Source organism: Manihot esculenta, chromosome 12 (genome assembly GCF_001659605.2).
Source record: "Manihot esculenta cultivar AM560-2 chromosome 12, M.esculenta_v8, whole genome shotgun sequence".
NCBI lineage: Eukaryota > Viridiplantae > Streptophyta > Magnoliopsida > Malpighiales > Euphorbiaceae > Manihot > Manihot esculenta.
In genome coordinates this window covers 8,252,777-8,274,470 of record NC_035172.2, presented here as the reverse complement: position 1 = coordinate 8,274,470, position 21,694 = coordinate 8,252,777, and the positions used below count along the sequence as shown (strand labels likewise).

Below are 21,694 nucleotides of genomic sequence, written 5' to 3'. Positions count from 1 at the left end.
GCGACTTGAGAAATGGGCAGCTGTCATTGAAGGGCAGCAAAATGGCATGATTAAGTAATAGCCAGTCTCGATGGACCATGTGTCCCAGATCGTGAAAACAACTGTTATATTCGAATCTAAAGAATCAAAAACCAGCAGAGGACCTCTGATGCTACATAAGAATCACCCAAAGTGAGCTATGAGTTGTCACCACATGACAGGTCTACGTAGCAAAGATCTAATAAGTAGCTAGCGCGGTCCCACTTGAGGAAAGAAAGATCCAGACACCTTAACGCCCGGCTCATCATCAAGATTCGTCCTCCCCAAAATAAGTCGAGTCTTAGCATGAAGTTACCGTTAGCGGGCACAATCCAGTAGACCTATAATCACAAGATCCCCAACCAGTGAACCCCAACGGGATCTCTTATTAAACAGCTATCCACATCATCACTGGATTGTCAGAGAATACTATATTTATCCCCATCTTCTTACAGTATAAAAGGGAAACGATTACAAAAATAAAAGTACGCAATTCTCTTACACAATTACTCTCAAATTCTAAGCGATTCACTCTATTCTCTAGTTTACTTACTTGAGCGTCGGAGTGACTACTGTGAACACCCACTACTTAACATTTTATTTTTTATAGGTTTAGCCAATTATAGTGCAACTCTATTTTTCATCCGCATTAGATATAATTAGCAATTTCAATATCCATTTTCTTTCTCACTTTTATATATAGTCTAGATTATAGATTAACATAATGCGCTTAGTCCATAATTGTATTCTAAAATTACCATTTTTGCATTATAATCTTCAACGTATTGTCCATGTTCCTTCCAATTAATTACTCAATTTGATTGTCAATAATTTTACAATTCTTCTAAAACATGTCTATAATTAACTAAAGGCAATTATAATTTATAAATGTCTACGATTAATACATGCAACGATATAAACTTGATTAGCAAAAGTATGTAGTTCAATATAATTTCTAAAATAACTATTAAATCAGATCTAAAATTTCTTTAGAGTTAACTTCTCTAAATTTATGTGCTTTATTATTTCCTTAATCTTAGCCTTTAATAAATTTTATGTCACTCAGGTACATACATATAATGATATTGTATTAGTTAGATTAATACATATACAAAATTATTTATAAAATTAAAAGTTATAGATAATTTTAAAAAACATGTCAATCTGTTTACTGCATTACCATAGATTTTATGATACAAATCCAAGGACTAGGTTAACGTAAAATAGAAGTATTTTATTTAAAAAAAAAAATAGAGATGTGATATAGTGCATAATCACTTGAACAGTAAACTTTAATTTTCATAAAAATTTATTAGGTTTTATATTATTGGATCATCCTTTTATCTATTAAATAGAATGTTGATGTAACGATTTTTATATTTTAAATGTCATGTAATGCATGATTCCACAAGAGGATTTAAGAACAATAAAAAATATAATTTTCAGTGTATATATTTAATAAAAATAAAAGTAAACTCTCATGGTATATTCCAATAATTACAAATATTTTATTTGCGAATGATACTTATTGTTATTTGTTCGGGCTACGAGAGAGAAAGTAGATCAAATATTTGTGGCATATTTTTTAGTCCTACACTTTGCCTTCTAGTTAATTTATTAATTTTCAAGTCCTATCTTCTCTTTAGTAAGCACACACCTATGGATTTTAAGCACGAGCTACTTTTTGGATTTCATATGAGAGAATTGCATCCTTTTGATTGATATTTAGGCTTGCTAGTATTATTGGGCGGTCTAGGCAACATGCTGTGATAGTGGTAGAAGATAGGTTTATTCAAAGACGGTCCTAGGAAATAAAAATTGCGCTGAAAAAAATATATTGAGAGCTCAATATAAACTCTATTTTCTTTAATTATGTACAAATAAAAATAAATTTAGGATTTATTTATTTTTTTAAAAAATAATTTTCACATTCTCTAAAGCGTAAAACACTTAAAATAATTAATTAATGGAACATATTAATAGGAAATATTGAATCATGTTTAAAGAAAATAGTTTTATCTTTTTAAAATATTAAATTATTTTTTTACATTTTGAAAATTTTATTAATATGACTATATATTTAATAACACTTTTTATTTTTAAATTACAAGTAAGCAATTGAAAAAAAATTATTTTTGTTGAAAAATATTTTTAAAAAAGACTTCTTACAAAAATATATTTTTTATAAAAATATTTAAAAATATTTTTTAAATACAAGTTAATTTCTGAATTTTTAAGTTTTGTCAAGAAAAACTTTTTATTGGTCCTATTCTTTGGTTCTCTAGGCTGGAGGGTTGGTTAGTAGTCGGATTTTCTAGGTTGATTTGTTTGGATTGTTAGCTGAAATTGAGTTGGGCTATTCCGTCTCTAGGGTTTGTATGATATATTTGTTCTCTTTGCCTTAAAAGAGGCCTTATTAATGTGAATGTTCTGCATGTTAAAAAAAAAATAGATTTGTTTAATTAAATTTAAAAAAAATTACTACATAATTCTATGAAAAAATTTACTAATTAATTTTTCAATTTTAAAAATTATATTAAAATATCTCTACTATTTTAAAAAGTCTACTACTTAGTCATTCTATTAATTTTAGCCATTAAATATTAAAAAAAAAATCTAAAATGCCTCTAAATACGGAGAAAGTAATTAATAAATATTTTAAAATTTTAAGGGACAAACTAATAAATTTTTTAAAATTATAGAAATTAAATAATAAAATATTTAATGACAAAATTAATAGAGAGATTAATTAATAAATTTTTTAAAATATTAGAGGCATTTTAACACATTTTTAAAAATTAAGAGACTAACCAGTGAATTTTTCATATCATAGAAATTAAACAGTAATTTTTCTTTAATTTTATAAAGAAAAAATTATTTTTTCATCTTTAAAAAATAATATAATTAATAAATTTATCTTTTTATTTTTAAATTACTTTAGTCAATAAAGTTTGATTCCGTTTAAAATAATTCATTTAAGTCAATAATTTAAATTTTGTTAAAAAATATTAAAATATAATTTTAAAAATATTCTTATCAATAATTAAAATTACTTCTATACTTTAATTCCTAAATTTTTTTATTTTCTTCCCATCACAAAAATTACTTCATACTCTAATCAAGCACCCTCGTAAAATTTGAATTTCAATGGTTGTAGCAATTGAGGAGGAGATGTAAGAGCATCGGCAAACAGCGAGCGGCAGACGACGTGAGAGGCAGGCAACAAATCGGCAGGTGATGGATCGATAGAGAGGAGCGACACGAATGATGGAGCGACATAAGTGATAGATGATGGATCGACCGGCAAAGGGAGCAACGTGCAACACTAGCAGCGGTCGACAGTAAGCAGCGAGCCATGGCCAGGTGCATGCAATGGATCAGCCAGCAATGGGAGCAACAGTCGACACGAGTAGCAAGCAGTACGGATCAGCAGGCCATGGCAGACTTTTTCTCTCCATCGCAGGTGGGTCTCATTCTGCGTTACCTTCTGTTATTGAAGCTTCAGCTGCATTGTACCATTTGTTGTCTGTTGTTGATTCATCTTTACATAGCCATCTTGTTGAGCTTGGTGTTGAACCATAGTACTTATTCGCTGGTTGCGGGTTTTATTTGGACGACAATTTTCATTTGAAAACCTCTAATTAATATGGAATGAAATATTTGCAGCAGATAAAAATAAATTAGAGAAAGGTGCAAAAGATGATGTTAGCTCCACTTTTGGTATTTTTTGTTCACCGCAAGCACTGATCTCATTCTTTGCCGTTTCTATGATACTTTATTTGAGATCTTTACTGCTTTCCACTGAAGATGCTACAACTTTGAGTTTCAATTATAAATTTGTTAAAATTTTTATTTATTTGTGTAAATTGAATTTGAGATTGCATTTATTGTTTTAATTTGTGAATGGGTTTTATTTTGTGTTTTTCAACTCTGAAAAAAAAAAAGAATATTAAGAGGGAATGTATTGAGAGTAAAAAAAAAAGATAGAAGGTAGTTTCGTCATTTTTTTTTTACTAACAATATTTTTTTATAGAGAGATTAGGAATCTTATTAATTTCATCCCAGCTCAAAATTTTTTCAAACACTAAATATAAAAAAATTTCAGCTATTTATTTATAAAATTTTTCTATTTTTATCACATTAAATATCTATATAAAATTTTTTTTCAATAAATATATATAAATTTAAAGCACTTATTTATTAAAGACAAAAAAATTTATATAAATATAAATATTTAAATTTTATTAATTTCATCCCAACTTAAAATTTTATCAAACACCGTATATACATTTATTTATTAAATTCTTTTTATTTATATTCCATTTTTATTTCTATAAAAAATTTTCAATAAAATATATAATAATTTTTTTTAAAATGGATATAATAATATTTTATAAAAAATATTTACAATCCCATCTATTTTTAACTTACTTGTAAATAATAAAATTATATGATAATAATTAATAATATATTATATTATTTTAATAAAGATAGAAAAAATTTATATAAACATAGATATCTAAATTTTATCAATTTCATACCAACTCAAAATTTTTTTAAATACTATATATAAAGAAATTTCAGCCATTTATTTCTATAATTTTTTTTATTTTACCACATTAAATATCCTTATAAAATTTTTTTCCAATTAACATATATATAAATGTAAAATACTTATTTATTAAATTTTTTTATTTTTACTCTATTTCTATTTCAATAAAAAAAATTTTCAATAAAATATATAATAATTTTTTATAAAATATATTTACAATCCCATTTATTTTTGAATCTCATGGTAAATAATAAAAATATATAATAATAATAATTAATAATATGTTATATATTGTTAATAAAGATAAAATAAATTTATATAAACATAAATATCACAATTTTATTTCAACTCAAAATTTTTTTCAAACACCATATATAAGAAATTTCAGCTATCTATTTGCAAAATTTTTCTATTTTTATCACAGTAAATATCCTTATAAATTTTTTTCTAATAAATATATATATAAATTTAAAGTATTTATTTATTAATTTTTTTATTTTTATTCCATTTCTATCTCTATAAAAAATTTTCTAATAAAATATATAATAATTTTTTATAAAAAATATTTATAATTCCATCTTTGAATCTAATTGTAAATAATAAAAATATATGATAATAATTAATAATATGTTATATATTTTTAATTCTATTTTGTAAAAATGTTGGTATAAACATTTAATTTAGCAATACTAAATTTTTGTTTTCCTTAGCCCAAAATGGGAAATATCAGAAAAAGCCGACAAAAAGCTATTGAACGACATCGTTTTTCTTTTCAGGTCCAGGTGGCTTCTCCTCTTCATTTTGCAAGCGCTTTCTTCTTTGTTTCACATCCTGCGTAGATACGAAGCGAGTTTAAACAGCTAAAAACCTCGGATTTTACAGTGAACAACACCTCAGTAATGGCGGAGCCAAAAACCAAATACGATCGCCAACTCAGGTACTGGTCGTTCACCGCCTTATCACTTCCGTTTTCATTTCATTTTCCTTCTCCACTCCTTCAACTTAGCTCTATCTTGCCCTATCTTTGTAAAATCACAGCTCTCAAATTGGGTAACTTGGGAGACACTTCGCTGCTTATTGTGCATCTCTCAATGGAAAGTTTTAGCTTAGAGGAAAAATTACAATAGTTCGTAAACATTGTAAAACGTAGCTCTCTATCTTGCTGTGCTGAATAGATGACTTATCTGAAACCAAATTTAAATAAAAAAATTGCTGAAATTAATTTTTGGAGTAAGTTTGTGGGCTAATCTTTGCTTCTGAATAGTCTGAGTAGAATCTTGTATATATATATTTCTCAGAAAAAAGTGAAGAGATATGATAATTAAAAGTCAAATTTAGGAGACAAGCTATAGCAAGAAATTTACTATTGGTAAGAATGGTTGGGAAGGTTGGGTCGTGTTTTGAAATAAGCTGTTTAATTCAGAATCTCATGGATTTGTGTTGGCTGACCTCATAATTGTTTGCCAATGGGTAGTAAACGGTGAAAATGCAATAGGACCTTTGCTTATTTTGTTGAAGTGTTCATGTTTTTTTGTCTTCAAGTCGCATATTGTAAGGAGGATCAAGATAGAACAGAGATATAATATACCAATCAGATAGTTTATAAATGCAGATGAATTATATGAAAAATTGAAGTTGAGAGTATAGTTTTTTATTTCAAAATTTCCACTTAACAAATTAGTGTTTGTCTGAAACTTTAGGATATGGGGTGAGCAAGGACAGGCAGCCCTAGAGAAAGCCAGCATATGCTTGCTTAACTGTGGTCCTACTGGTTCCGAGACATTAAAAAATCTTGTCCTTGGTGGGGTTGGATCAATCACAGTGATTGATGGATCTAAAGTTGAAGTCAGTGATCTTGGAAATAATTTCATGGGTATGTTCCTCTGGTCTTGCATTCTATCTACTTCTATTTATCTTTTTGTGCTTATATTGCCTTGTGATTTTGGTAGTGGATGAATCTAGTGTGGGGCAATCAAAAGCAAAGTGTGTGTGTGCATTTCTTCAAGAGCTAAATGATGCTGTTAAAGCTAAGTTTATAGAAGAGCATCCTGAAGCATTGATCGAGACAAATCCATCTTTTTTCTCTCAGTTTACATTGGTAGTAGCAACTCAGGTACAGAATGCTGTTCATCGATGGAATATTTTTGCATAGACAAGAAATATAAGCTTCCAAATAAAAAAAATGTTTGTGCTTATTTGGTGGAATTTTGTTTTATCATATTGTTTATAGCATCTTTAATGTGTTTCATTGTAGTGTAGTGTGCTTTTACACTCTTGTCTATTTATGTTACCCAAACCTTTCATGTCATTTTTGATAATAACTCTTTTGTGGATTTGTTTTGTTCTAAGACTCATAAGCTTGTATCAGTGGCGTAATAGCAGAATTTGTGCCTTTTTTCTTACATGGTTCCTTAATCAATGTCTAAGCATTAGAAGTAAATCCTATATATATATTTATATATATATATATGGTGAAGAGTTGTCTGGTTTATTTTCTTTATGTGCAATATCTTTAATGGAGGTTTCCTGATATTACTTGCAGCTAGTAGAAGATTCAATGATAAAGCTTGATAAAATCTGTAGGGAGGCCAATGTGAAGTTGATTTTTGCCCGCTCCTACGGCCTTACTGGATTTGTTAGAGTCAGTGTGAAGGTAATCTGTTAGTATTTTGTGGTTGAAATCATTGCAACTCCCTTGACATTTCTTCAAACAAATATTATGATCAGGATACCATTATTTAAGAGAGCAGATGAACAGTGGATGTATGAACTACAATGGCCCTTTGTTGATATATATCTCCATTTGATTTCCCTCAAAGACAAGGGTCTTAGACAGTATCTCAATTTTATATTAATATTTGAAATTCTTATAAGGACATGTAACTATGATGGGCAGTCAAACTGTTGAAGAATTTGAGAACTGAAATATGTAGAAGTAGGAAACATGTTGTAACCATCGTCAAATTATAGGAACCATCAATTTATCCAAGGGGCGAGAAATTGACTCTTCTTATTTCTTGCAGGAGCATACAGTGATTGAGTCAAAGCCTGATCACTTTCTGGATGATCTTCGGTTGAATAACCCATGGCCTGAGCTCAAAAGGTAACTTCCACTTGTGTGGTGTTGGAGAAACGTATGTACATATTTTCATGTTTCTTATTCTGTAGTTGCCTGCTATAGTTTTGCCGAAACAATTGACTTAAATGTGGCTGATCCTGTTGCCCATAAGCACACTCCATATGTAATTATCCTTGTCAAGATGGCTGAGGAGTGGGCCAAGACTCATGGTGGTGGCCTTCCATCAACTAGGGATGAGAAAAAGCAATTCAAGGTTTGTGTGTTAATTCATATTTCGTCAGTTTGGTTTGCTTTCTGCTTCTGCCTAATGTCTATAAATGACTTGTTATCTTGAATGTTAAAGGAGCTTCTCAAAACTGGGATGCTTGCTGTAGAAGAAGAAAACTATAAAGAAGCTATAGAGGCCTCCTTTAAAGTCTTTGCTCCTCGAGGAACTAGTAAGTAAAATTCTGAAGCATGGATTTAAATTTTTTGAACTTGTATATTCAGCCTGTAGAATTAGAATGGAAATTAAGTTAAATGGATACAATTACCGGATGGGTATAAGTTCAGGAGGTGTTTGCTTCCTTGGGCACCATGATAAGTTCTAATACTAGAAAATTTTCAGCAGGTTTTGCATAATCCAATTTAATTCCTTTTATTTTTCAAAACTCTCTGAAGCATTTCTCAAAATCTATTATAAGTACTCTTAGAAATTTTAAGATTTAGTGCTTGTTCGGTTGAGCATTTCAAAGCTAGCTGGTGTTTGGGTGTCCACCTGTCAGTTTGGGATGTTTTGTTAAACAGAGTGGTCAGACCAACAAATACCAACAAATTTTAAACATCAACAATTAGCTATTTAAAATTATAATTGTACTGGTAAAACCTGGGATTTCTAGAGTCAGCTTTTGGTTCTCCAATTGCTAGCTCTTAACTGCTAACATTTAATCACCAACAACCAACATCTAACTATAACCACTGAAGCAAATAAGCCCTTAAATTCAGACCTCAGAACTGAATATTGTCTCCAAATATTTCATTTATTGCAATTCTAAAATATTCCTTTGACTGATTTATTTTGGACTCCTTATGGAGTGGATCACAGTTAATGACTAAGTTATAATATAAAATAAAAAAATGAACCCTCAACCCTGGTAAGTCCAGCTCTGATGAATCAAGCTTTTTGAGTTTTGTGGCAAATATCAGAACTTTGAAGTCCTTGATTCTGGCCTTTCTTACTCATCATTCTCTTCTAGATAAAAAGAAAAAAAAGGACAAAAATGCTCTTAAATACTCATGAATTATTAGGGGCATTTGATAGGAATAACAAAATTGGCGGCAAAATTTACGTGAGCATATGAGTTGAGCCAAGCTTTCAATTATCCATCACTTTTTACATAAGCGTAAGCTTAGCTTGAGCTCGACTTGAGCTTTACTATTAGAGCGTGAATTTGGATCGGTGATGATAAATCTGGATTTCCTCTTACTCCATAATAGATCTGGTTTTCTTCTTGCCCCATCATATGGGTCCCTCAATACTGGATTTGATGAAAGGACCTGCAAAATAAGGAAAGATGGTCAGGGGTCTACTGGGGATGCCCCCGGTGGAGACCCTCCGACGTTCAAGTCAGGTTCATGAATTAGTGTAGTATGGATAGGCAAGAGCTGCAGAGAAAAATAAAAAATATGGAGCTGAGGAAGAAGAAGATCCCCCTCTACTTTCCGTCTGCTCGTGATGTATATCTGGTCCTCTGCTACAATGATAGCTGTCTCTCTGTCACTCAGCTCCGTACGTACGGATGTGTCAGGACTCCTCTCCATGCCTAGCGGCCATTTAATTCTCCCCGACGCGCATGCGGGCTGGGCTGCGAGGTGTTTGCGCCCACTCTCCTACTTCTTGTCACGTCACCTAGCTAGCCTCCCTTTAGATGGGCCTGCGCGTGTGACCTGATTGGCTTTGAGAAGGCCTGTGGACCTTGGGCCTGCGTCCTTCTTTAAGGCCTGGCCTTGCCCCAAGTGCAAAAAGTTCGGCGGTCATCAGGTGATAATATTTTAAACTTGAACCAAATTTGAATGGAGCCTGTTCATGATACAAATGAGTTAAGCTCGAGTTTGGCTTGTTTTACTAGCCATGCTAAATTACTATTAACGGTCACGGCTCCTTGTAACACTTTGAAATAAGTTTAAAACCATGCCTTATACTAACCATCTAAATTATCCTACCATTATTTTGAACCGCTAAATGTAAATGAAATGCCACATCATCATCCTAGCTAGCACCTTAAAATCTAAAATGGATAATTGTAAAGTAAATCCCAAATTTTATCAGTTTCAATAATTATATCCTAAACTTTAATTTCTTGACAAATATATCCAAAGTTTTTCAGTTTGGATTGATTTTTCAATTTGATTTGGTTTACTTATAACTTCGGACGACACATTTGTAAGAGTCGATCACTCAGACACTCTTTTTGTGTATGTAAATGCAATTTTTTGCATTGTTATGGGATATTAGTATTGTGGTAAAGCTAGCTCTAGGAAATTAAGAATCATGATTCTTTCTACTTATGAAATTAATCAAACATATCCTATTCTCTCTAATAGAGCTCAAAGTCAAATTCTAATGAACTTAGCCATTTTGGCTTAATTAGACTGATTATTAAGTTTTAGCTTTATTAGAGTAGATATGACAAATATGATTAATTTTTCAAGTAGGAAAATCGTGATTCTTGAATTTTTAGAAATAGTGTCACCATAACCCTTATGACATATAAGGACATGAAAAATTATACTTACCAATGCAAAAAAGTGTCAGAAAATGAGTTATTGACTCTTAAAAATGTGTTGTTGGAAGTTATAAGTAAATCAAATGCAATTGAAAAATCAAACTGAACCGAAAACTAATTTTGGGGTATATTTGTTAAGAAAAAAAGTTTAGGATACAATCGTTGAAACTAGTAAAGTTTGTTGTTTTATCTCTTTTGGGTTATTTTGAAGTCTTTATTTAGGGTGTTCAGTTGACTAGGAACATGGCATTTCCGCTAGATTTATTGTCCAACTTAATGGTAGGGAATATATAAAGTTAGGTGGAAAATTTTAAGTTTGGGGTATGTTTGTTAAAATGTGAACGTTCAGGTTTTCTTTTTGCCATTATCCCTTTATTTTATTCAAGTTCAAGCTTTATATATATTCAAAATTTCAAATGTGTCTTATAACCCAAATACAATTTGAAGGTTGAAAAATATATTCATTTGAACTTTATTTGCAATTTAAAAATAACTTATTGTAGAAAATTAAATTTAAGTTACGAATATGATTATATTGATGCCATAAAACATTGTGCTTAAGTATTTTAATTTTATACCATATGTTAAATAACTTAGTTGTATCATAGTTTTAAATAATAATTATATTATTTATAGAATCATAAAGCAAGCTAATACATTTGCAAATTTATTAAATGCATTAATCAACATGAATGAGTAAAATTTCAACCTAATGAGCTAGTCTAACAAGCCACTTCATGAGCCTACTCACAAGATGAGTTATTAATATTAAATTTAAACGATAAAAATAAATAAAAAAAATCACAATTTGAAGGGCTGTTTCTAAAGGGCCCAATGAATTTCTAACTGAAATTATATAATCTCTTTTAATTGATTCTTTTATTATATTGTCTTATTAAACAAGTTAGCTGACGAGCTTATTCAATGAGTTGGCTTACAAGCCTATAAATAGGCCAGTTTGCAAGCCTTAATAAGCTGAGCATGAATGAGCTTAGGCTTGGTTCATTTATTAAATGAGTCTAAAATTAGGCTTGAGCTTGGTTGTTGAGAAACCAAGCCAAACTTAGCCTCGAGCAGCTTGCCTGCAGCTCAACTTATTTACACCCCTAGATGAGAATGCAAGTGGTGGGAGGAGTCAACCTTTAGTAGAAGGATGTTGAAATAACCCATCCTAGAAAATCCATGACTTGTTCTGCAATAATTTCGACTAAATTCATTCTGAAAAACACAACAGAAATCTTGTTAGGGAAACTTTCAGAACTTTCACAGCATGGTCTAATAAGTGCAGACCTCGCAGTGGGAAATTTTTTGACGATTAAACATCACATTTTTCTTGGTGAAAAGTTGAAGACTTCTTGAGGAGCATAATTCTAGATTCCTTATGGATTACTAGTGACTAGACAGTCAAAAATAGTAAAAGCAAAACCCTTAACCGGTAACCCCAGTAGATCAAACAATAATGATTAAGCTTGACTTGGGCCTGCAAATATGTATTAGATAATCATGTAGGAACTAGTTGGTTTAGATAAGCTGAATGCTTTCTTTTTCCTAATGTTTGTATAGGTTGTTTGATTAGAAGGTCTTTACACCTTTTATTTAACAAAAAAAAAGAAAGAGAACAGAGGGGGAGTTCCATGCACATTTTTTCACACCTATTGTAGAGCAATAGACCAGGTATTCCTGTTGAACAAACATGTTCTGCTCCTCTAGGGATGGGTTTGGCTTACATTATGTTCAGAGAAACCGCATTCTGCTACAGCAAAATAGATAGTGTTGTGCCACTTGGCAAGTTTCTAGATGAAGTTGCGTGGGTGCTCTTTTTAAATCTATTTTTACTTCATTTTATTGTTCTCTAAATTTGCAGTTATTTTATCTGCTTATGTTCCTTTAATAATGGACATTAAAAAAGATCATTTGATTCCATGTGAATGCTGGCTACTTGCTTTAACTCTCTCTTTCACCTATTTGTATCTCAGGTTCAGATCTGCAGCAGATAATTAGTGATAGCTGCACGGAAGTCGATTCTAATTCTTCAGACTTCTGGGTGATGGTGGCTGCTCTAAAGGTAATAAATTATACCCTAGCTTGACTTGTGAGGGGAATCCAATTATTATGATTGTTGGAGTATTTTGGATCTCCTATCATTCTTTTTGTTTCATTTTTTTAGATTCGTAAATTAATTGAGACTTTAGAGGATTGCAGTTACTTCTGCAGCTCCATCAAGTTTTATATCCTTGTGATCTCTCTCCAACTCTTGTGATTTTGAGTTTCCCAAGTTGTGCATATTTCTAGGAGTTCATTGTCAATAAAGGTGTGGGGGAGGCACCTCTTGAGGGTTCAATACCAGATATGACTTCTTCAACCGAGTGAGTAACTGAGTTTATAATCTATCTCTATTTTATATTTAATTAAAATCTTACAATAAAAAAAGTAATTTCCTTGGATAAGAACTATATCAAAATTTTGGCAGGCTCTATGTAAATTTGCAGAAAATCTACCAAGCAAAAGCTGAAGCTGATTTTCTTGTTATTGAGCAACGGGTGAGGAATATACTGAAGAAAATTGGTAGAGATCCTGATAGTATCCCAAAGACTATGATAAAAAGCTTCTGCAAAAATGCTAGGAAGCTAAAGGTATACTTTTAATGTATAATTTTGACTATCCATTTATATGCAAGTGTGAATGGTTTCCAGGTCTGTTGATTTTGAAAGTATCAATAGACTTCAATAATGACCACAAAATAAAGGAAGATTTAAGATCTAGCCTTATCACTACAAAAAGAGTGCCTAGGGGTTTGTTAAGGTAAAGTGTCAGGTGAAAATTTCATGTTAGCAATATGAGTTCATTTTAGGGTTAAAGAAAGCAAAGGTTGGGAAAGAGATGGATTGGCAGCAAAAAGGAGTAAACTTGATAGTGATTATTACCATTAAGTAATGGATGTGGATGATAGAAGATTGTACCTGTTCAGAATGACACTACCTATGTGGAGCAGCTGTTCCATTAATCTTGCAATTTCTTTTTGGGGTAAATTACACAAGTTATGCCTCAACTTAATGTTTTACAATAAGGTACCTAAACTTTAATTTGTGATAGAAAACTCCTTATCCTTAATTTTAGTAACATAAAACCCCTTATGACAGTAGTGAAGTTGTAGGTAAACTTTTTGCTGACACATCAACTTGTTAGATTAAAAAGTTGAAATAATAAAATAATAATAATATCATAATTTATTTCTCTCCATATTCTCTATTTCCCTTGTTCTCTCTCCACAGACCCTCACTATCCTATACCCTCTTCCTCTCGAACCTCACAAAAACCATAGATCACATACTCCTTTGCCACATACACATCAAAATTCAGAGCAACACAAACTAATTTTGTATTTCACTAATTTTTGTTGTCTCAAATCTCACCACCTATCATCGAGAATAGTAGAGGTGTCGCTGGCCCATTGGGTGGTGCCTTGGCAAAATAGAGGAGTTACATAGACTAGTTTGTAAGAGTGGCAATTTGGGTTCACAAGTCGTGATCGTGTCGACATGAACATGATTAAGGGTCGACATGAATACAACACGATTAATGAATTGTGTCAAAAATTTAAACACCAACACGACCTTTTTATTATACGAGTTACACGGTAGACATGGTGTAATTGTATTGGGTTAAGACGACATGGCATAATCCATCTAACACGATTTGACACGATAAAACCATTAATATAAATTGACACAATTCAACACATTTAACACATTTTGTCACGAATTAGTATTACTTATTTGATATATTTTGATAAAATTCAATATTTTTAATATTTATAAAATAGAATATTATATAGTATTATTAAGGCGAGAGGTGACATGGTCCCCTATTGCTTTAGGCGAGTGGCGAGGCGACGCCTTTTTAAAAATCGCGACAGCCAAAATTTTGTTATATATATATAAACACTTCATTGAATACCCATATTCGAAGGAAAAACAATACCTATTTAAATGAAATATATATATTATTTGCAACAATAGAAAATAGAAGGGAGAATAATTTTTAAAAAAAAAAATTGGAAAAGAAAAAAGAGGATTTGCTACTATACGAGGTCCAACAAAGATAGAAGAGAGGATGAGAAAGAGAAAGGAAAAGAGGAAAAGAGGAGAGAAAAATTAAAAAAAAAAAAAGATATTATGCTATGCAAGTCCAGCAAGGAGAGAAGAGAGGAGAAAGAAGAAGAGAGAAAGAGAGAGTAGGAGACATATACCTGATTGATGGTATTAGGTACAAGAAAGAGCAAGAAATTTGCATTTTGGTTGTTGTGGAAGTAGTATTTGCCGTTTGAAAGAAATGGGGAGAAACTAGGGTTTCTCTTTTATTGTTTAAAAGCTTTTTTTTTTTTTTTTTAAAAAAAACTTGCTTTTGTGAGGCTTTGACTCCAGTGCCGCTCGCCAGACACCTTAGTGGACTGAGGCGTCACATTAACAAAATTGGTATTATATGAAATTATATATTTATTTTAACATTCATAAATTTAATAATACATTAAAATATAAAACTTAATTATGTAAAATTAAATAAGGTGAGATTTCAATATTTGACAAATTAGTGGTTTATTGGATAGTATTATCTTTTTTGAATAATATAATTATGGGTTGGTGACTGTGCGGTTGTCGAAACCGGTAAAAAATAACCTTTTTAGTTATCAACAATTTTACAACTGCAGATAGTGGCAAAAGGATCGAATCCACAGGGAATTGATACTTACCTATTTTCCTTATCAAGACCAAGAAAATAAATTGAAAGTAAATAAACTGAAAGCAAAATAAAATGGGGGTTTTGAGATTGATTCAGTTAAACTAATAATGAAAGCAATAGAGTAAAGCAAATAACAAAAGTAAAGAAGATTCAAATATGAGAAAAGCTCTAGTTGAAGAATTAGATTCACTTCAGTTGTTGGGATTGATCATTGATATTTAGGTTCCTTTGTTTGATTCAATAAATTAGTTATGGAGATGGAAGACGCTTCTCACCACCATCTCTCTCCTTAAGCATAAATTAATTAGGGAACGTCCTCTAACTAATCACTAATCAACAAGTTGCCAAGGAATGTCCTTGGGCCTTAGGCATCTAACAACTGTCAATTGCATTAAGAAATAGAGAGACCTAATTCTAGCTACCCAAATGCATGGTGATATTGCTAGATCATGCAATTTTCTTAGTTATTACACCAAGAGTTACTTGTGCTTGAACAATCCAAGCAATTACGGACTTAAGACTATCCAAACTAACAAATTATTACCTTGTAATCAAGAATCAATTGGCCATATTGATCAAAATAACAAAGCAACAGTGGAATTAAACATGAGATTGCATGAATATTGAAAAACAAAAGTTAAACAATGTGTATTCAGATCTCCCAATCCATAAAACAACTAAAGTATCAACCAATCTTCAACTAGAAAAAAAGGTTTCAGCCACTCATGGCTGAAACAAAACAAGAAAATAAAGAAAGGAAGAAGGAAGGAGAGTGTGCGGCGGCTTGGTGATCAAAGGAGTGGTGCGGCCGAATGGTGGAGAAGAGAGATGGGGCGTGCGGCTTGCTTATGTGATCCTTATATAGCCTTTATGTGTTGCCCTAGCTCTTCCTTGCTGCCCAAGTTGCTACCCAAGTACTAACTTGCTGCCCAAGTTTGCATTGATGAGGTGGAGCCTCCTTTTGAATTTTGAATTTTGAATGCGTATCTCCTTGAGATTTGGCTTCTTGAATAAACTGAATTTTGAATTTTGAATGCTCTTAAAGATTTGAAATTTGAATTTCAAATTACTTTCCTTATTTATCTCCTCTTCGGTTGCAACTTGGCATGTTTGTTCTCGTTTGTTCCATTTTAGGCAGTTAGCATTTTCTCCAAATTGCCTCTTTACACCATTTTCTGCAAAATAAGACCAGAATCACAAAATTAGGCAGAAAAAGTGTAAATTAACATTAATAATATCATGATAAAATGGTCTAAATTTCAACTGATCAATTGGTAGGCCAAAATGGGTTGGTGGTCACGGTTGAACGTGATATGAATAACAAACTATGTCATAAATGTGTCAAATCAGATTGGCAGATCAACTTGTGACATGACACAATTATCAGTATGTCATAAACGAGTAGAAACGATTTTGACACGAACACGAATAAGCTCAATCCTAATCCTTTTTCGTCTTACTAATTGCCACCCCTATCTGTTTGGGTGCACAAATGCTCTATCTCCTCTTTGTATGCCTCAACACCTGATTGGGGATGAATCTGGTAGGGTCGGCAAACTTGTATTGTGTGACTTGAGCAATCTGGAATAATTCTAGATTTATTTCATTGACTTCCAAAAATGTCTCCTCTTTGTATGCCTCAGTCAATTGTGGGTCTACAGAGCAATTGGGAGTGAGAGGTATGGGAGGTGTGGGTGAGGAGTTGGGTTCGATTGTGAATAATTGAGGGTTCTTTGATGGTGAGATGGCAGAGAGGGATAGGGTCAAGGCCTTGGTTCAATTGGACTAACCAAGGTGAGATTGGTTGTGGGGTGGAGGAAGCTATGGAAATGTAAGAGAGAATTGAAGAATAGAGTTGGGGTGTAGCTCACATCGGTGTATATAGTTGGAAAGGGGGATCTTGGAGAGAGAATAGGAAAGAGAGAGAATGTAGGGAGATAAATTAATTATAAATAATTAATAATGTCTTTTTGACAAATGTCAAATTAGAAGAGAATAAGATAATTTTTGTAATAGGATAATGACACATCAGCAAAAAAGTTACCTACAAATCAGCTACTAACACATGGGGTTTTATGTTATTGAAATTAAAGTTAAGAGGATTTTGTGCTACAAATTAAAGTTCAGATCTCTTGTTATTACACACCCGTAAATTGAGATCAATCTGTGTAATTTACCCAAACTTTTTGGTGCTCATTACTTGGGCCTTATGATAAAGATCACCCCTTCATTTTTTCCACATTAAATTATGACCATTATGTTACATCACAGCGTTTATTTGAAAATTGAAATGACGTGTTGCCTCTTTAGGTAGGTTATTATTCTTAACTAGGCTTTGTAGTGAGGCTTTCAAACTTTACTTTGTAGGTTTGCAGGTATCGCCCTATTGAGGATGAGTTCAACAACCCTTCCCTACCTCAGTTGCAGAAGTATTTAACGGATGAGGATTACAGGTGATGTTGAGTTTATTGTTTACAATTTCACATTTCAGATTGCACTTGTAGTGCAATGTGTATCCGAAACTTAAGGAGTTCTGCGTACAAATTCTGAAAAATTTTTGAGGTTGGTAGAGGAAACAGGAAAATCATGGATTTCAATTCTGTGAGATACTTGGATGTATTGGGCTTTGTTCATTTTGATTTGGTTTTGATTCCTTAGATTTGTTTCTTGTGCTGAAAACCTTTTTATTATTTTTGGGGATCTCCTCTTCAACATGATTTTCAAGAAAATAATGCTCTATTATCATTTTGGAACCTTTTTTTGTATGCAACTGTTTTGAACAATTGATGAATAGTTTGATACACAATCAAAATTTCACATTCCGTTGCAATGCGCATGAGCTTTCAAATGCATTTGCATTACTCATCCCTCCTTTACAGTGCAACTCAATCCCCAAATGTAGTAGAAGACTTTTGGGAAATTTGGAGATCTAACAATCATGAACAGGGATCAGCATGATTGGTTTTCAACCCCTGCTTTTCTTATATTTTGTCTTTTATTAGAGGATCCAACATTTATTTTGCAGATTCCTGTTAGTGTATTTTGTTTATTAGATTAACTCTATGTTTGGCAAAATGGCAGTGCGAGGAAGGAAATAAGAGAGGAAAATAATTCTATTTTCCTCTGTTTGCAAAGCTAAAAACATGAGAAGAATGAAAATATTACATGGAATTACAAATTCAAATTTGAATTATATATGGACTTTATTGTAATTTAATTTAGATTGTACAATTTCCCTCCATATCTCTCTATTTTCTCTCCAAATTGGAGAGATTATGGCGAAGGGAAATAACGATTTATTTTCCTTCCTCCATTTATTTCCTCTCATTCCCAAACAAAAGAAAATAACTTTTTCTCTTCTATTTTTCATCCTTATTTTCCTTCCCTCCTTATTTTCCGTCGATCCAAATAGTGTAAATTTGTAGTTTTGATTCCTTAAAGATTTTCTTATTGTTTTATATTTCCCCCCTTGATTGTGTAATGTGCTGAGCTTGTTAGTGTAAATGCCTTGGCTCTTAGAAGTTGAATCCTATGCAATTATGTCAAATATTTTCATATGTGGCCACAAATGTGGCTTCATACTAAATTATCTAAATTTGTTTTCCTTATAGACTTGTAATATTTTCTATTCATGAAATATTATTATATGAACCTGGAATACCACCTCAGCTCTACACCAGACCAATATTATACATCAATAGTTTTACTAAAAAATTTTTAGTAAATTTAAATCTACTTTAAACTACCATATATGTCATGATTAGCTTAGCAGAGGTGTGGAATTTGGTGGTTAGTTTTAGATCATGTGATGATTTTTCATGTTATTATTAATTAAGTACACCAATTCAACTTGATGAGGTGGTATTCTAAGACCACTGTGTAATTCCCACTATGTTGCAGTATGGCCATGGGCTTTTATATTTTGCTGCGAGCTGTTGACCGTTTTGCCGCTAATTATAACAGTTTTCCTGGGCAATTTGATGGGTAATGCCTGATAACCTGGAAAGTGATTTTCTCTTATCTGAACATCTACTTTATTGGATTAATGAATTGAGTACTGCTTGTACAACTCTCTGATTGGCATCTCACAGGGCAATGGACGAGGATATATCCCGATTAAAAACTACAGCCGTCAGTCTGCTAAGTGACTTGGGTTGCAATGGATCCCCCTTGACTGAGGACCTTATAAATGAAATGTGCCGGTTTGGTGCTTCAGAGCTCCATGCAGTAGCAGCCTTCATAGGAGGAATTGCATCACAAGAAGTGATCAAGGTCTGTTTTGTGAGCTTAGTTTATTATTGAGCCATGCATAATGATGACTATACTATCACTTCAAGATTTTTCATCAGGGGATGAACATTTTCAAAATTTAGTTGATGCCTTTATTTTTTGTTCACTACAGCTAATAACAAGACAGTTTGTTCCCATTTCTGGGACCTTTATATTCAATGGAATCGATCACAAGTCTCAATTGTTGGCACTGTAAAATGCTTCAAAAGTAAGTTATTTTGCATTCCTGCATGCAACCGCTTGTCAACGGTAGTTTTTTTCGAGGTTTTATATCTACGGTTTTGGTTTCTATTGAGGTTTTGTATTCACGGCTTTGGTTTCTACTTGCAGATCCTTTGCTTTAGGGAAGGAACAGTCCATCTTTTCGCAGGTACGGCTTCATTACATTGCATAATGGAGGCATTCTATGCATCATTGCAAGGCACACATTATTTAGGCGGGGTTCGTTGATTTGAAAGTTTTTTGTAATCTAGTCATTGATGTGAAACTTCAAAAAGGAAAAAAAATGAAATGAGTTAAGGTAAATCTAAGAATACTTGCTTTTTCAATTTTTTAGCCATGAGAATGCACTATTCATGATTCTTGTTGGGTTTATTTTGGCATCTTGAACTTGTTCACATTGAAGCTCCATCTATAATGCAAGCCCTAGCAAAGAGAGTAATGATTTTACGTGATTACTCTCCTGCCTCTTTTCTATCATTTGTTTCTGTTCAGAGCTGTTTGCTACTGACGTGAATTAGTGCAAGCATTGGATGCCCCATTTGAATCCTTAGAATTCAGATTTGGATGTGGACTATATATTAAAAAAAAAAAGGCTATTTATTTTTATTTTATTTTTTTGAGAGGGTGCATTTGAATATTATGAACCCTTTCTAGTATATATTTTAAGTTCATTTTTAAACTTTTTTACTCGTTTTTTCAAATTTAGCCTCCATCCATTGATGTATTCAACTCAGAAATTAAATTAGATACTTGAGAATTACACTCGATTAAAGTCCTCCATTCAGGTCACTAGCTTACAAATTACACCCTTCGGGGAAAAAAAAAAAAACGCAAAAAGAAGAAAAACCAATGTGAATTATGGATACTTAAGTTTAAAACGGAGGATTTAGATTTAACCTTTGTATAGATTCTTAATAAATTATGGATTTCAAATTGCATTATCTTATTTATTAAGAGGTTTTTGAAGTGTGTTTGAAATGATACTATTCTATGAATCATTGCAATTTTTTAATTATATTTGAAATGATATAATTTTATGAATTATTGTCAATCCACATTTCAAGTGTGATGGTTTTCATGTTTGTAAAATTTAGTATGTATTTATCATTTTAATTAATTGAGTAAAATATATATTTTTATTAAATTTAAATATCATATTTCAAATTTTTCTATCCAAATAAATTAATAAAAAAATAGACCGTAGTTGCTTGGTTAGTCAAATTTAATGGGTTCTTGAATTTGTAATTTGTTTAAAATACCTAGTATCATTGATTATTAATTTGATAGGAAAGATAAGGTCAAATACATATATGCATTCTTGACTTGAATTTTATTATAAAAAAAAAATCTTCGTGACATTGCAAATAATCTAATAATAATTATCATATAGAATATTTAAAATTTAAAATCAAAATTTACTCTATTTTTTGTATACAATATTTTTTTTTAATTTAAATTAGTTTAAAAATAATATAAAAGATTTGTGTTACCTATATCTTAATTTCACTTTTAAATAATTTAAGTGTATAATGAGGCTTTCAATTTCCTATCACTATGATTGGAAAATTATTTAGTATTTTCGGTTTATAATTTTTTTTTTTCATATTATGTAAGATTCACCATCTATAATTATTTTTTTAAAAAAAAACTTATATGAATATGTGGCATACTAATTTTAGTTGGGATGTTGGGTCCAAATTGGTTGTCTTTCTCTTTAAGAATCAAACTCCGGCTAAATATTGGGGAAAAAAATGGAGCAAAATATAGTCAAATTTTTATTTTTTTATTTGCTCTGGTTTTCAATATTTTAGTTTGAATTCAATTCTTTAATACTTTTTTTTTTCTAATTTGAGTCTCGATTCTTGAAAGGATTTTATACAATTTATGCCCTAAAGAAAGAGAAGTGAACATGAATCATCAGTTGAATCGACAACTGGAATTATATGTGTGATACAAATGCAAAATAAAAATGTTATTTATTTTAAAATGAATAAAGGGTATTCAATTTTCTTCTTTACTTTCTCTTTA

At 31.4% G+C, this 21,694-nt stretch overlaps 1 protein-coding gene across 1 annotated transcript; it reads left to right on the top strand.

The window, feature by feature from the left end:
• The first annotated feature begins 5,354 nt into the window (after positions 1 to 5,354).
• On the top strand, positions 5,355 to 20,143 carry LOC110628152 (NEDD8-activating enzyme E1 regulatory subunit AXR1). Its single transcript, XM_021774671.2, has 15 exons — positions 5,355 to 5,507; positions 6,271 to 6,443; positions 6,520 to 6,683; positions 7,113 to 7,223; positions 7,594 to 7,673; positions 7,752 to 7,902; positions 7,993 to 8,086; positions 12,391 to 12,479; positions 12,707 to 12,780; positions 12,885 to 13,047; positions 17,522 to 17,607; positions 19,055 to 19,138; positions 19,246 to 19,426; positions 19,557 to 19,652; positions 19,775 to 20,143. Exons 1-14 carry the CDS (start codon positions 5,470 to 5,472, stop codon positions 19,638 to 19,640), a joined length of 1,572 nt encoding a protein of 523 aa, XP_021630363.1. The 5' UTR covers positions 5,355 to 5,469; the 3' UTR covers positions 19,641 to 19,652; positions 19,775 to 20,143.
• Positions 20,144 to 21,694: the final 1,551 nt, after the last annotated feature.